Source organism: Penicillium verrucosum (genome assembly GCF_028828655.1).
Source record: "Penicillium verrucosum strain IBT 35672 chromosome Unknown utg000002l_segment0_segment0, whole genome shotgun sequence".
Lineage (NCBI taxonomy): Eukaryota > Fungi > Ascomycota > Eurotiomycetes > Eurotiales > Aspergillaceae > Penicillium > Penicillium verrucosum.
The window spans coordinates 4957280-4970299 of record NW_026643211.1 but is presented as its reverse complement, the minus strand read 5'-3'; the positions used below and the strand labels follow the sequence as shown (position 1 = coordinate 4970299).

General features: G+C 46.8%; 4 protein-coding genes across 4 annotated transcripts; 2 read left to right on the top strand and 2 right to left on the bottom strand.

Moving 5' to 3' along the window:
* Positions 1-204: 204 nt before the first annotated feature.
* Positions 205-2238, bottom strand: N7516_007479 (putative CTP synthase; the record flags this gene model as incomplete). The annotated part of the gene is made up of 6 exons (XM_057220199.1): positions 205-1419; positions 1473-1779; positions 1840-1905; positions 1962-2064; positions 2124-2156; positions 2214-2238. The coding sequence occupies 6 exons, from the start codon at positions 2236-2238 to the stop codon at positions 205-207; spliced, it is 1749 nt and encodes a 582-aa protein (XP_057074290.1).
* Positions 2239-3201: 963 nt separating this feature from the next.
* Positions 3202-7932, top strand: N7516_007478 (putative GTPase activating protein (Tsc2); the record flags this gene model as incomplete). Its single annotated transcript, XM_057220198.1, has 1 exon — positions 3202-7932. One exon carries the CDS (start codon positions 3202-3204, stop codon positions 7930-7932), a length of 4731 nt encoding a protein of 1576 aa, XP_057074289.1.
* An 810-nt stretch (positions 7933-8742) lies between these two features.
* N7516_007477 (uncharacterized protein) lies at positions 8743-9034 on the bottom strand (the record flags this gene model as incomplete). Its single annotated transcript, XM_057220197.1, has 3 exons — positions 8743-8778; positions 8847-8912; positions 8978-9034. The coding sequence occupies 3 exons, from the start codon at positions 9032-9034 to the stop codon at positions 8743-8745; spliced, it is 159 nt and encodes a 52-aa protein (XP_057074288.1).
* A 1088-nt stretch (positions 9035-10122) lies between these two features.
* On the top strand, positions 10123-12445 carry N7516_007476 (Zn(II)2Cys6 transcription factor; the record flags this gene model as incomplete). Its single annotated transcript, XM_057220196.1, has 7 exons — positions 10123-10170; positions 10233-10256; positions 10316-10814; positions 10874-11190; positions 11242-11664; positions 11721-11953; positions 12007-12445. The coding sequence occupies 7 exons, from the start codon at positions 10123-10125 to the stop codon at positions 12443-12445; spliced, it is 1983 nt and encodes a 660-aa protein (XP_057074287.1).
* Positions 12446-13020: the final 575 nt, after the last annotated feature.

The following is a 13020-nucleotide window of genomic DNA, read 5'->3' as shown; positions in this document are numbered from 1 at the left end:
CACATGCTTGAGCCTCTCCTTGCCTCAGGCATCCAACTTGATATTCTGAATGAGCGTGTTGGAGCATGAAGAAAGTAAGAAAGAAATATGTATAATTGAAGAGTAGTATTATGCGGTAAATATTTTTATTTAATTCTCTATATTCATATGCTTTTCGTGACAAATACAAACTCCTATGCAACCATCATTGGGAACCATTGATGCTTAGACAACAATGTTGCTAACGCCGTTAGCCAAATCCGTCTCCTTGGCCTGAGACAGAGCCTTGACCTGGTCGAAACAACCGGCTGCGGCGGAGAGGAATCCAAGGAATGGTTTGCTAGGTGCAAGGACACGAGAAATATACTCGGGGTGGAACTGGACACCCACGAACCAGGGGTGGTCCTTCAGCTCAACAATCTCCATGCGCTCGCCCTGGTCATCCTTACCAATGAAGTGAAGACCGGCAGCCTGGAGCTGATCGATATACTCGGGGTTAACCTCATAGCGGTGGCGGTGGCGCTCATCGATAGAAGTGCGGTCCAATCCGTAGAGAGAACGGAGCTTAGACCATTCGGAGTTCTCCTGGAAGAGGGTAGGACGGGAACCAAGACGCATAGTACCGCCGAGGTTCACCTGGTCGATCTCAGGCATGTACACCACGATCGGGTGGGTGGCACGCTCGTCAAGTTCAACGGAGTTCGCACCCTCGAGACCACAGACGCTACGAGCGTATTCAATCACGGCAATCTGCATACCCAGGCAGATACCAAGGTAAGGCTTGGACTTGGTGCGGGCGTGGTGGGCAGCGCGCATCATACCATTGGTGCCTCTAGTACCGAAACCTCCTGGAACCAAGATTCCATTGGCGGTGTGGACATCATACCAGGCCTTGTGATACTCTTTGGAGTTGGTCTCCTCCCACTCGGTTTCAAGGTGCGAGGCATCGACCCAAATGATGTTGAGCTTTCGGCGGGAAGCCATAGCCGCGTGCTCAAGCGACTTGATGACGGACAGGTAAGAGTCGTGGAGACTGACATACTTGCCAACCAGAGCAATGTTGACAGTCTCAAATGTGTGCTCCTGCGCAGTCGTAAGGGTCTTCCACTGTTTCCAAGTGGACTGACCCTTGAGCAACTGAGTCTGAGAGATTTCGAGCTTCTTCATGTTAAGAAGGTCACCTAGAACACCAAGGAAGCCTTGCTGCTCGAGAAGCAGAGGGACGTGGTAGGTAGAGCTGACATTGTGCACGCCAATCACCTGCTCTGTCTCAACCTGGCAGAACATGGCGATCTTATCGGTGGTGGCCTTGTCAAGGGGTTTCTCGCAACGGCATGCAATAAGATCGGGGCTCAAACCAGCTGAGCGAGCATCCCGGATAGCCTGCTGAGTAGGCTTGGTCTTCAATTCATCGTGGATGACGGGAACCAGAGAAACGTGCTAGGAAAGAGTCAGAATTGGCTGCAATTAAATGGTCTGTTGGTTGAACATACGATCTGAACGAAATTGTCCTTGCCAGCCCGACGACGCAGCTGACGTAGAGCCTCAACGAAAGGAGCACTTTCAATGTCACCGAGTGTGCCACCAAGCTCGATAACACAAACATCCGGCTCCTCGTTGGTGTCGTCAGCGGGGGTTCTAGCCACACGCTCAATCCATTCCTGGATAGCGTCTGTCAAGTGCGGCACAATTTGCACTGTGCGTCCAAGGTAGTCGCCGCGGCGCTCCTTCTCGATCACATGCTTGTAGACCTTTCCGGTTGTGATGTTGTTATCCCTTCCAAGGGTAACTCCAAGGTAGCTAGATCGCAGAAGATCAATTAATCTCCGGTCAAATAAACCCATGGAGACAAGAACCTACCGCTCGTAGTTTCCAAGATCAAGATCGGCTTCACCGCCGTCGTTCAACACGAACACCTCTCCGTGCCTAATAAATCACCGTCAGGAACAGCATTCAGAAATGAGGACTGATCAACCACATACTCGGTAGGGGCCATGGTTCCCGCATCGACGTTCATATAAGGGTCGATCTTGATCGAGGTGACTCGAGCACCCTGAGTCTTCAGCAGCAATCCGGTACTTGAGGCTGGAGAAAGTTAGACCGAGTGGACTTTATTTTCTAGTGCGGTTTAAAGAGAGGCGTACCAATCACGCCCTTCCCGATGCCACTGATGACACCTGTTATACATGAGTCAGTTACTGCTTGTTCATAATAGATTGACTTAGAATAAATACCTCCAGAAACCACGACGTACTTCATCTTGGTGATGATAGGACAAAAAAAACTCAACTGAGACAAGAAATATGTGATTTGATATTGAGTTTATAAAAAGAATGACCAGTAAAACCAAAGACCCTCAAGAAGAAAAGAAATGTAGGGTGCCGTTCCTGGCTTCTGCCAAGGGGGAAGAAAGAATGAAATAATTTTTGAAGCCGCAAGAAAACCGCCTCTCTGTGGTCACCGCCCCCCCACTTTGATTGACTTTTTCTGCCTTCTCGATAACTATGGGTCATGTGATTTGAGTGTGATCAAAAGGGTAAAGAGAGGGGATATGCTTTGATGCTGTGTACTCTATCTATCTAAGGAAATCCCCAGAGAAATTACATGTAAACAGCTTATAGCTACCACCGTTAATGGTCTTAAACCTTTGAAGCTCATCGCTGACCAAAGTACTCCGACATGTAACAAGTTTAGAGTCTAATCTTAACCTCATCCTCATCTCTCACCGCCTTTTCTGCCAGGTATGCTGGGCGGTGTGTGACATCAGTACTAAGTACATCAGGTGATTGGGCTGGCATATCTTCATCTCCAAGTGCGTGATTGATAAACCCCTCTCAATCCACATCACATCTCACTTGCTTGTTGTGTCATCGATCCGGTGGGGTACTGGTTCCATTGATATTCATCATTATAACCCTGTGATCCCAGTCCAATTCACTATCCGCTGCCGATCAGTGTCATTTTGCGCGCCGAAATTGATCACCAGATACCCACCGTTACAGCTTGCCAGTCATCATTTGAGACCCTGCATGTGTATTTTCTTATCATAGGAGCTGCCTATGTAGTCAAAAGCTCTTATTTGTCACTTCTAAAGAGTAAAATATCCCTATCTGTCCTTTGATGTTACCTATCATGGGTGATGCAGTGCCTGGACTAACTTAACTGTCAAATAGTTCACAAATCACGCCCTCCTGACTATACCCTCTTTATGCTACTGGGCGGATGTCTCCCGATGATGTTCCACACTTCTCCCAGCACAAACCCTCGTCAACTAGCTTCGCAGATGTTTTCAAAACTCTAGGTGTCGGTCGACCTAAATCGCATTCCCCAGTCTCATTACAGGAAAGCAGCAGCGACTCGCTCTCTCACTCGGATAGTCGTGGAACAAATCGGCCTGGACACAGATCCGAATCAATGCATCGTGGCAGTGTCGTGTCGAGTTCCTCGGACACTCCGAGTGGCCTGGATTTCGAGACGTCACTCCACAATATATTGCAAAGGCAAAACATAACCCTGGCGATTGAAGAGGCTCATAGTTTATCAAAGGGTCTCTCATGGTTCAACTCCGAACAGTCCGTGGTGCTGTGGGAGGCTGCCGGGTATCTCTTGCATCATGAAAGCTCGTCGGATGCTCAGCAAAGTGGTGCCAGATTGTTAGAAGCGATCGCAGCCCGTCAAGATTTATCTCCCTCAGCTAGGCGCCTGATTTTTGATTCTATAGCTTCCCCCGCCGAACCGGATGTGATTGCTGCGCGTGTACAGTCGTTGATCTCCCTATCAGATCACGGCAGGAAGTTGGATTTCGCGAGTTCCTCAATTCTCCACATCATCTCCTCGTGGATTGTTCCGTTCTATGAAACAATCGCATCTGCACGATCGAAGGCGAAAAAAGGAAAAGTGGTTAAAACACATGGACCCGGTCACGATGAAGCAGTGTTTGGAGATCTTTTCCAATTCGCGGTCGACCTGATCACTTTGCAGCGAAAACAGCCAACCCAGGAAGAAATCGAAATGCTTCTCACAGAAACATTTACCATTTGCAAGAGAACAAGTGTTGCGGCGGATATCAAGAACTCTTTGGCCGTATTCGACGCCGTCATTATGTACGCCGATGTGCCTGACATAAGCTTCCCATCTCTCCTGGAAGTCCTTTGCAGCATCCATACATCAGTCAAACCCCTCTCTGGGCCCACATCGCGAGCAGTGCGCAGTCTAGCCAAATCACGAAGACAAGCGGAGATGGTAGACACACTTCATGCCTTCCTGAGAGAGTCGTGCGCCGTCGAACAAAGTCGGAACTTGAATGTTCTCCGTGGTACGCTTTATGTGTTCTCGGATTTTGTTCGTGCTTACGGACAAGATGGCATGCCCGAGCTTCCCTTTGATCAACTGATGGAATCATTGCAAGTAATTGCTCAAAAGGACGATAGCAGAGTGGATGCAGACCTGTTGGATCTGTGTCTAAATATTCTGGAAGGAGACTATGTTCGAGTCGCATTAGAACAGGATTGGACGGCATTTGCCAATCTTCTCATGCTCTGTTCTCGCAGGCTTGTGGACGAGTCCGCGCCATCCCCCACTTCCGCAACTAGCCCTCAGCTCAAACCTACGTACGACGAAACCAAATCCTACATTCTGGCAAATCTCATCCGCATTGCCTCCGCGCTTGAATCTCAGTGGGAACAACTCAACAGAGACCAAAAACAGCATGCGGTCCGGTTCCTCACGAAGATATACCAGCACATTGATCCTCCACAGGCCGAAATCATAATCCATTCCATGCGAGAAGACAAACTCTGCCATCCTTCCAGCAACTCAGATTGGGCTCGGCATTGCCGTGAGCTGGTCGAGTATTTCGTTCAATCACGAAAGCAAAGCTCGGATATCCGCATCCTGGCCTTGGACACGTTGAAAGAAGCTCTTTCCGGCCATGAGGATTTGCTTTTTGCACCAGAGCAGGGCCTTCTCGGGCTTCTATTGAAGGATTTCTCGGCAGAACATGATCTTCTCTTCTTGGAGTCCCTGGTGTCTTTGTTAACCGGCCCGGCCATACAGTACAGTGATGATGATACGTTCAAGTTGCTGATAGGCACCATCGGAGCGCCGATGCAGACGGAGCTCAATCGAGACGAACCGCGCGAGCATCCTCCAAGCCATGGATCTCAACGCCGTACGTCTACCACCAGTGTCTTGGAGTTAAGCTTGACAAACGTCTGTGCTGTGGGCCTCGTGAAGATGATGCTGCGTGCCTTGAATCTCTCCTCGACCAAAGCTGTGATGGTTTTCGAGGCGCTTCTAGACATTGCTCAATCTCCAAGTCGACCAATAGACTCTCGTTTGACGGTCTTAAAGCTACTTTTCCGACTACGATGTGACTCGGCAGGGTCAGTCACAGTCATATCAACATCGGAGAGTGACTTCTTGATGAACGTGCTGGGTCGTAACCTCGATGCTGGCTCTAAACTACAGGCCCCCAGCGATAGCCCAACCCGCGAGATTCCTCAGCATGATACCTCACCCGTCTCACCAACTGGAAAGATTCCAATGAGGGAGTCTGCGTCAACCCCTATGTCGAAGTCGGCCCCGGGGCGTGGCTCTATCTCTGCCCGTGGGTCAAAACTGACGGCCCCAGTGTGGACATATGCTTTGCCACAAGTTCTTCCAGAGCAGCCACCTGGCGAATCTAGCCCTGTTGTTTTTGCTTACGCCCACCCGGAGGAATCTCCCCCGGCCGAATCAACAACACCAGAAACCAGAATCACGGGGCTGTTGAAGGTCAAGATGTGGGTCGAAGTTGTGATCACCTTATTGCAACGAGAAGCCGACTGGGATGTTTACAGCTACATTCTTACTCATATCGGACCTCAGCTTGGCAACAAAGACTTTTTCCGGGACGCCATCCCTCAGATCACGCTCCTTCGCAGCATTCTGTGTGATCAGGTCAAGAATGGAACTTTCCACGAGCCCCCTGAAACCACTGGATTGAAGAAGAGCGATGTGGCTGCCTGTATCTTCGATGCGCTTTGTATGCTTGTCAGCTACCACGAACACTTTGCTAAGAGTGAAAAGGATGATCTCGTCCGAGCTTTCATGCAGGGTATCATCGGATCATGGGGCGGCACGTCCCGTGGGTGCATTCAAGCACTGTCACTCTGTTGCCATGAAATACCAATGTCAGTCACGAAATCATTGAACAGCATTCTTGATAGGATGTCAAAGGTGATCACCATGTCAAACATTGCCGTCCATATCTTAGAGTTCTTGGCTCTGCTTGCAAGATTGCCTGATGTTTACGTCAACCTACGTGAGGAGGAGATCCGCACCGTGTTCGGCATCTGCATTCGATTTTTGCAGACATCTCGAGAGCATCGGTACAAAGCCGCTGAACTGGCTGCAAGGGCCTCTCTATCAAACCAATCTCCTCAGTCTAGGCTCAGTGGTGGGGCAAAGGAAATTGCCACCCCTGCAGCTGAAGGTCTCGATACCTCTCAAGATGGAATGTCAAAGTATATCTCGAATCTCACCTACCATGTCATGGTCTTCTGGTTCTTGTCTCTGAAGCTCCAGGATCGGCCCAAACATGTGAATTGGATCACCAGCAGGCTCATCTATCACGACGAACATGGAAAAGAGGTGGTAGAAGAACAAAGCCAAGTATTTATCGATCTGATGCAGCGGGTTGCTTATTCGGATCTCGGAGAGACCATTCCCTTCGAGACCTTCCCTCCTTCCCCTGAGGATGGCCCAGTTGCAAAGAAGTCCTGGATTGTCGGCATGAGTATTGTCACAGTCGAGAGCGCCGGGGTATCTGGATTGTCTCAGATTACGAAGCGCCAGGCATCGGGTACCACATACTCTGTCTATCAACAGCGGACGGCCCCAGTTCTGCCGCATCAAGTTCCTCCAACTCCAGATGCCCATTTACATTCCGACTCCATGCGCACGGCAATCCTTCCGAGTCATATCATGCTTCAATTGACTGCCACTGCATTCCCTACACCTACAGTCATGCAGCCTATCCCGGTTCCGGAAGACGATATCACTCGACGTGCGATTAGTAATTTTGATCGCACCGACATTGTGGATGGTCATAGGATCGGCATTGTTTATATTGACAATGGTCAGACAAAGGAAGCCGATATTTTAGCTAATACTGGCGGCTCTGCAGATTATGAAAACCTGCTGTCGGGTTTGGGAACCAAGGTGTCGCTTCGGAATCCCCAATTCAATCCGCAAGGATTGTATGCCGATACTGATGGAGAATACACCTATGCTTGGCGGGATCGTGTGACTGAAATTGTCTACCACGTTGCAACGATGATGCCTACGGACTTTGACCGTGATCCGGCCTGCGTGAACAAGAAACGAAACCTTGGCAATAACCATGTTACGATCGTGTTCAACCGATCCAACTTGCCCTTCAACTTTGACACAATTCCGTCCGAATTCAACTCTATCAACATTGTCATCACCCCGTCCTCTCGGATTGCCTACGATGAAAGTGGCAATGCCAATGGCGAGACAGACCCGCAAAAGCTCTACTACAGTGTGCAGGTCCTGAGCAAGCCCGGATTCCCAGACGTCTCACCTGCTGCGGCACCAAAGGTCATCTCAGGCAAGAATTTGGCAGCCTTTGTTCGCATTCTTGCTCTCAATGCGTCTGTCTTCTCACTTGTCTGGAGCAACAAGGGTGGCGAGCACTCCTCGTCCTGGTCCACCCGTCTGCGAGAAATCAAGAAAGTCCGCGAGCGGGCTCTCACGGCCCAAAGCCAAGGCTCTGAATCCGCTGAGGGGGCTTATCCAGGTCTGCGACGGAATACCAAAGCCAATATCTTCTCGGAGGAACTACCATCTCGTGCACCTCAAGTACAGACGGATTTCGCTGCGGAATGGAATGCAGCGACAGACACGAACATCCTCCAGAATCTGGATTTCTCCCGCTGGGCCCGCTGACCCGTCTCTCTTGAAAGAATTGACGATGACAATATTGGGCGAGATGGCCTCTGTGGCCTATCCTCTTCTCCTTTTACTGCTCGTATCTCCAATATCTACAACAGATCCTCTCCTCTCACTTCCCTTCCCTTCATTCTCTCCTTATATTACACCACCCCTTCCCCTCCTTTCCCCTCTCGATGACCAACGACCCCTAGAAACGACTTCATGTACATCATCTTGTGTTTTTTCTTGATGCAAGACAATTGTTGCATTTGTGAATACCCCTTTTCCGCCCCAAAAGTTTTTTTTCTTTTTCTTTTTTTTTTTTTTCAATGTTGTGTCTGTCAGCGACTGTCGCGATTAGGATGAAGGTTCTTTTTAAAGTGAAATAAATCAGTGTTTTATACTAGACTTCACATGAGGTTGCCTTCCTTTTATTCATTTTCACCGATTTTCACCGACGTGTTTTGGATAGTCGGCCTTATTTCAGCCTATCATTATAACGTCCGAGCAGACCCAACCTTCCAAATCGAATTTCTTCTTTCACGACTAATTAAACCTGTCTACATTGGCTACTAGCCTTTTGCTATCCAGCACTATATCAAGGCCTAGAAACCGGTAATAAAGACCCTACGACCTGGGAGCAATCAAGTTGACATAGTAAATAACATAGCTACAACCTACTAACTAATATATGCTCTACGTGGGTTGATTGTGGAAACAAACAGTGTTTCTATATCCTAGCGGTATGATATGAAAGAAAGTGGCACCGCATCTGCAATCAATCCAGTTGACTCTGTACACAAAAAGGTACTTTTATCCGCGTGCTTATTTGCACTTTCCGAAGGGCTGACTGGCCAATTGCTGTTGTATAGAACATAATTAGCATATTCCTCTTGGTTTTGTCCGTTTTGTATTCAGGATCATCATACCACACAGAGCTTGGATTCACAGTTACCCAGGCTTCCGTCCTGCTTGCACTTTCCTCCAGAGGGGATCTATTATTGAATTAGCTGGGTTGAATGGAAGATGATAGATGATAGGTATGGAAATGGGTTCATACCGAGCCAGCCATGGAAAGGCCAACCAAGGCGAGAGCAGTGAAGATGGTGAAACGCATGATGATGGTGGATTTGGAGGTTGAAGGTGGAAGGTGGATTGTTGAGGATTGGAGAGTTGTTTGTGAGATATCAATTTGAGGGCATGGGAGGACCTACTTATACCTATTTCTTGGGGAATATCTACAACCGAGATCTTCTGGTTGATTGCTTTGTTCGGTGTAGATGTTCATACACCCGATTAATTATAGACGGTCAAATGGGATTTATGGGTCTGCAGAAAGTTGATGTCGATCATAAACCAGTTGAACATGTGAATTGTTGTTCTTCATCTTTATCTATGAGAACAATACCTCATTAAGTAGACAAGCGAATTCATTTTGTTATTTGTTATTTGTTATTTTGTTATTTTGTTATTCTCTTATTGTATTAGAATTGAGATCTTATGATATATCCATGGATGTAACTACACTCACGTAACAGGTAAACAGGCCATGACAAACCATATCAAGCACAATATACCAAGTACTTTATACATTTTATACGACATACATTACCTTACAGTTTCTATGTTATACTCCGTAGAATAGCCAGGCATAACTGTTGTAGGATATCTAATAATAGGCCACATCCGATGCGGAACGTAGGGCTGTACATATACCCGGTGCCAAGGCACCAACCATTTGACAAGCGAACCTCGTCAGGGGCTTAGCACAGTTATATACGTAGTAAAATATATAAAAATAGCATTAAGATACTTTAAACCTGGAACATAAACAATTGATCAGATCGTGCTTGTCCAACCAGAACGTGTCTTCAGCAGCAGAGCCCCCTATTAAGCCCTATACAGAAATAAACCAGTGGGACCATCAACTTCTAGAATATCAAGATTCGACAGGTTCTATACTAAGTTAAGCGGAACATAGCAATCTATAGACATCTAGGGATGAATTTATAGGCGTATACTTCAATATATATTGTTCCCTCGACTGGAAGAAACAGAATGGCAACCACATTCTTTCTTTTTCGTACGCTTCGATAACTATCTCAGGCTACTATTACTGTCGTTTCGTGTTGTCTCTTTGACAATCACATTCTTTTTCATATCTTATACTTCTTCAATATCCTATCACTCTCGCTTTCTACCAGAATGTCATCAAGGACAGCACTGAAAGGTCATTCGAGTCCTCTTCCAGTGGTATGGGACTCTTATGATTGTTACTATGCGAATTATGCTAATTGCTTCCAACCCTACCCTAGTGTGACTCGTGCTTCTCTCGAAAGGTGTGAATCAAACTTCCTATGAAATAGTAAAATAGTCAGTTTTACTAAGCCAAATACAGGTCCGTTGCGACAGAGGCAATCCATGTGGTAATTGCCAGGATAATAATACCACCTGCTCTCGGCAGCGAGTCATGAAGCGAACCAAAAACAGCAGTCAGCTAGCGGTGGTGAAAAACAGAACCCGAACGCGTCCAAAATCACCAGCAACTCCAATCCCTCAAGATCCGCAAATTTCACTTTCACCACCGGGACTGCACGATTATTCTCCAACTACGCCCAACTCATATCCCAGGATTGACTATCAACAGTCTCATGGCGAATCTCCGGGTCCCACTAAACCTCTCTCACTTCATGATGCTCATGTCACCATTCAGTATCAACTAGACAATCTGAAATGGCTCGCCATCAATCGCCGCCAGATTTTGGAATCAGGATTGGGCCTGGCTTCTCAACTCTCGGAGAGCTTTGAAGATCCCGTGCAAGTTGTTAGTGACATCACTGTCAACGAAGAGCAAATAAGAACACCTTCGTTTGAATTATTAACCTGGATGTTAAAAGGTACCTACTTTATTACTTGGTGTTCAATCAGACTGGCTGATACTGATATCTTTCAATAGACATCAAGGAGGCAAGCTTCGGTTCCTTTGTTAGGGATTACTTCAGACACATATCCGAAGCAGCACTCAAGCAAATGGGACTAAATCTCCTTCATAGGACCGGATCACCTCACGACCTGCTTATCAGCACTATTTGTGTCAATTGCATGGCCTCCAAGTTCCTGACTGCCATCACCACTACTGGTATTGACAGTGAACTTATCCACGAAATGACACATAGCGTAGTGCAATTCCAGGCAGCAGCAAAAGTAGCTCTACGAAACATCTCTCTCCTAACGAGTCCTTCGCTGGGACTCTTACAGGCGCTTCTTTCCGGTGTGAGTATTGATAATCCTGAAAAGCAATGTATCGGATCTAACGAAAACCAGATATTCCTCCATCAAGGGTCCGGCGATATCACTGTATGTTGGGAACTTACCAAAGCGGCCTGTAGGGTATGTATGAGTCTGGGTCTTGACACTATCATGAAGACAGGAGGCACTGTGAGTGAAGAACAGTATTACTGTGTCGCTTGGTGCTATATTCTGGATAAGAATTTTGCTTTCAAGATGGGAAGATCTAAGCCTCTACTTGATATTGATCTTGGACACTTCATTTCCAACCTATCTAGTCACCAGCACCCCACCTCTGACCTTTTTCAAATTTACATGAGTCTTGCTAGAGTGCAAGCTGCTCTTGTGCCGTACCTAAGGGGAGGCTCATCAACATTGACAAGTGGTTTATCGTCTTCCCATGGAATTGGGAAACTTTGGTTGGTTAATATGCAAAGAATTCAAGAGAGGATTGAGCATGTGAGGTTCCAATTACTTGGACTTGTTTTTACTTGCACTACTGACTTGTTACTTAGATTTCCGGTCCATATCCGGCGTGGAGGGGGTTGGATGCTCAATCTGAAATATCCGCGCTCCAATTCGCCTATCACTCGGTTATGACCACCATCTTCCATAACACTGAGGGTGCAGGAGACCAGTCTATTGATATACGCAAACAGAGTTTGTTAGAGGCCCACCAGGGTATATCTTCATTGGTCTCGATATGTATATCTGCTGAAAGGCAAAACACGGTGGCTCTGTTGCACTGGTAAGCTATATTCTGCACATGAGGATTAGAATGAGCTCTGATGAGGTATCTAGGACACTTCTCGTCTACCCCATCACTGCCTACTTCGTGCTATTCTCCAATGTCATCGCAACATCAGATACCGATGACTTCAAACTCATGACTACGATTACCAATTGCTTGACCCGCATTGAAACAGCCAGCCGTCCAATTCTTCAAGTACGAACGATCTTCCAGCACTTTTTATCTCTCGCCGGAGCAGTTTTCGACGATGAGTCAAATGCAACGGGTTCAAGTCAAGATCATCAGTTACAGTCTCAGTCAACTACATTGCAACCTTGGATGCCAGACAACCTATTTCTACATTCGACGGCCGACGCCGTTTCTCCTTTTTCCCCGTCTTTACTGACTGGGATGGAGAATTTCTCTGAGATACCCTTTTTTCCGGAGAATGAGATGTTTATACCCTTTAGCGATCATCTTCCTGGTTTCGGAAATGATCCTAGCATCTGATTCGTTTACAGTTTCAACTATCTCGAGCATAAGTTCTTGAATATGTATAATGTATAGTTAATGTATCCATATTTAGATATTTGAATACAATTCTCGGTTTCATGTTTGCTAATTCGAATACGCATTAATATAGAAAGTGAAATTGCAGATTCCGTTCTGGGCATAGCCTCTAGGCTAGATGAAGTGGCTACACCCACAGTGAACATACAACATGCAACATCCAATACCGAGCCCATTAGACTCTAAACGTCGGCCAACAAGTGAAAATGATGTAATTAATCTATTCGGCGTTCCAACTCATTGAAGTTGGAAGGAAAATACACAGCTAAGTTCCATCGGTTATTTTTGCCGACTATAAATAACCGCATACACGTTGACTTACCTTATTAGGAAAACACATAGTTTATATCACCTCTACAGCGCTATATTCCCTATTAGGGGGCTTTGTTTTAAGACATCTTTATTACAATATAGGGTCTCATTCGGAGTAAAGATATGTGGAAATTGCCTATGACTCTAGTTACTATCTAATAGGTTCGGGGCTCTTTGCGCTCAGATGTTTCGGATCTCCCCCG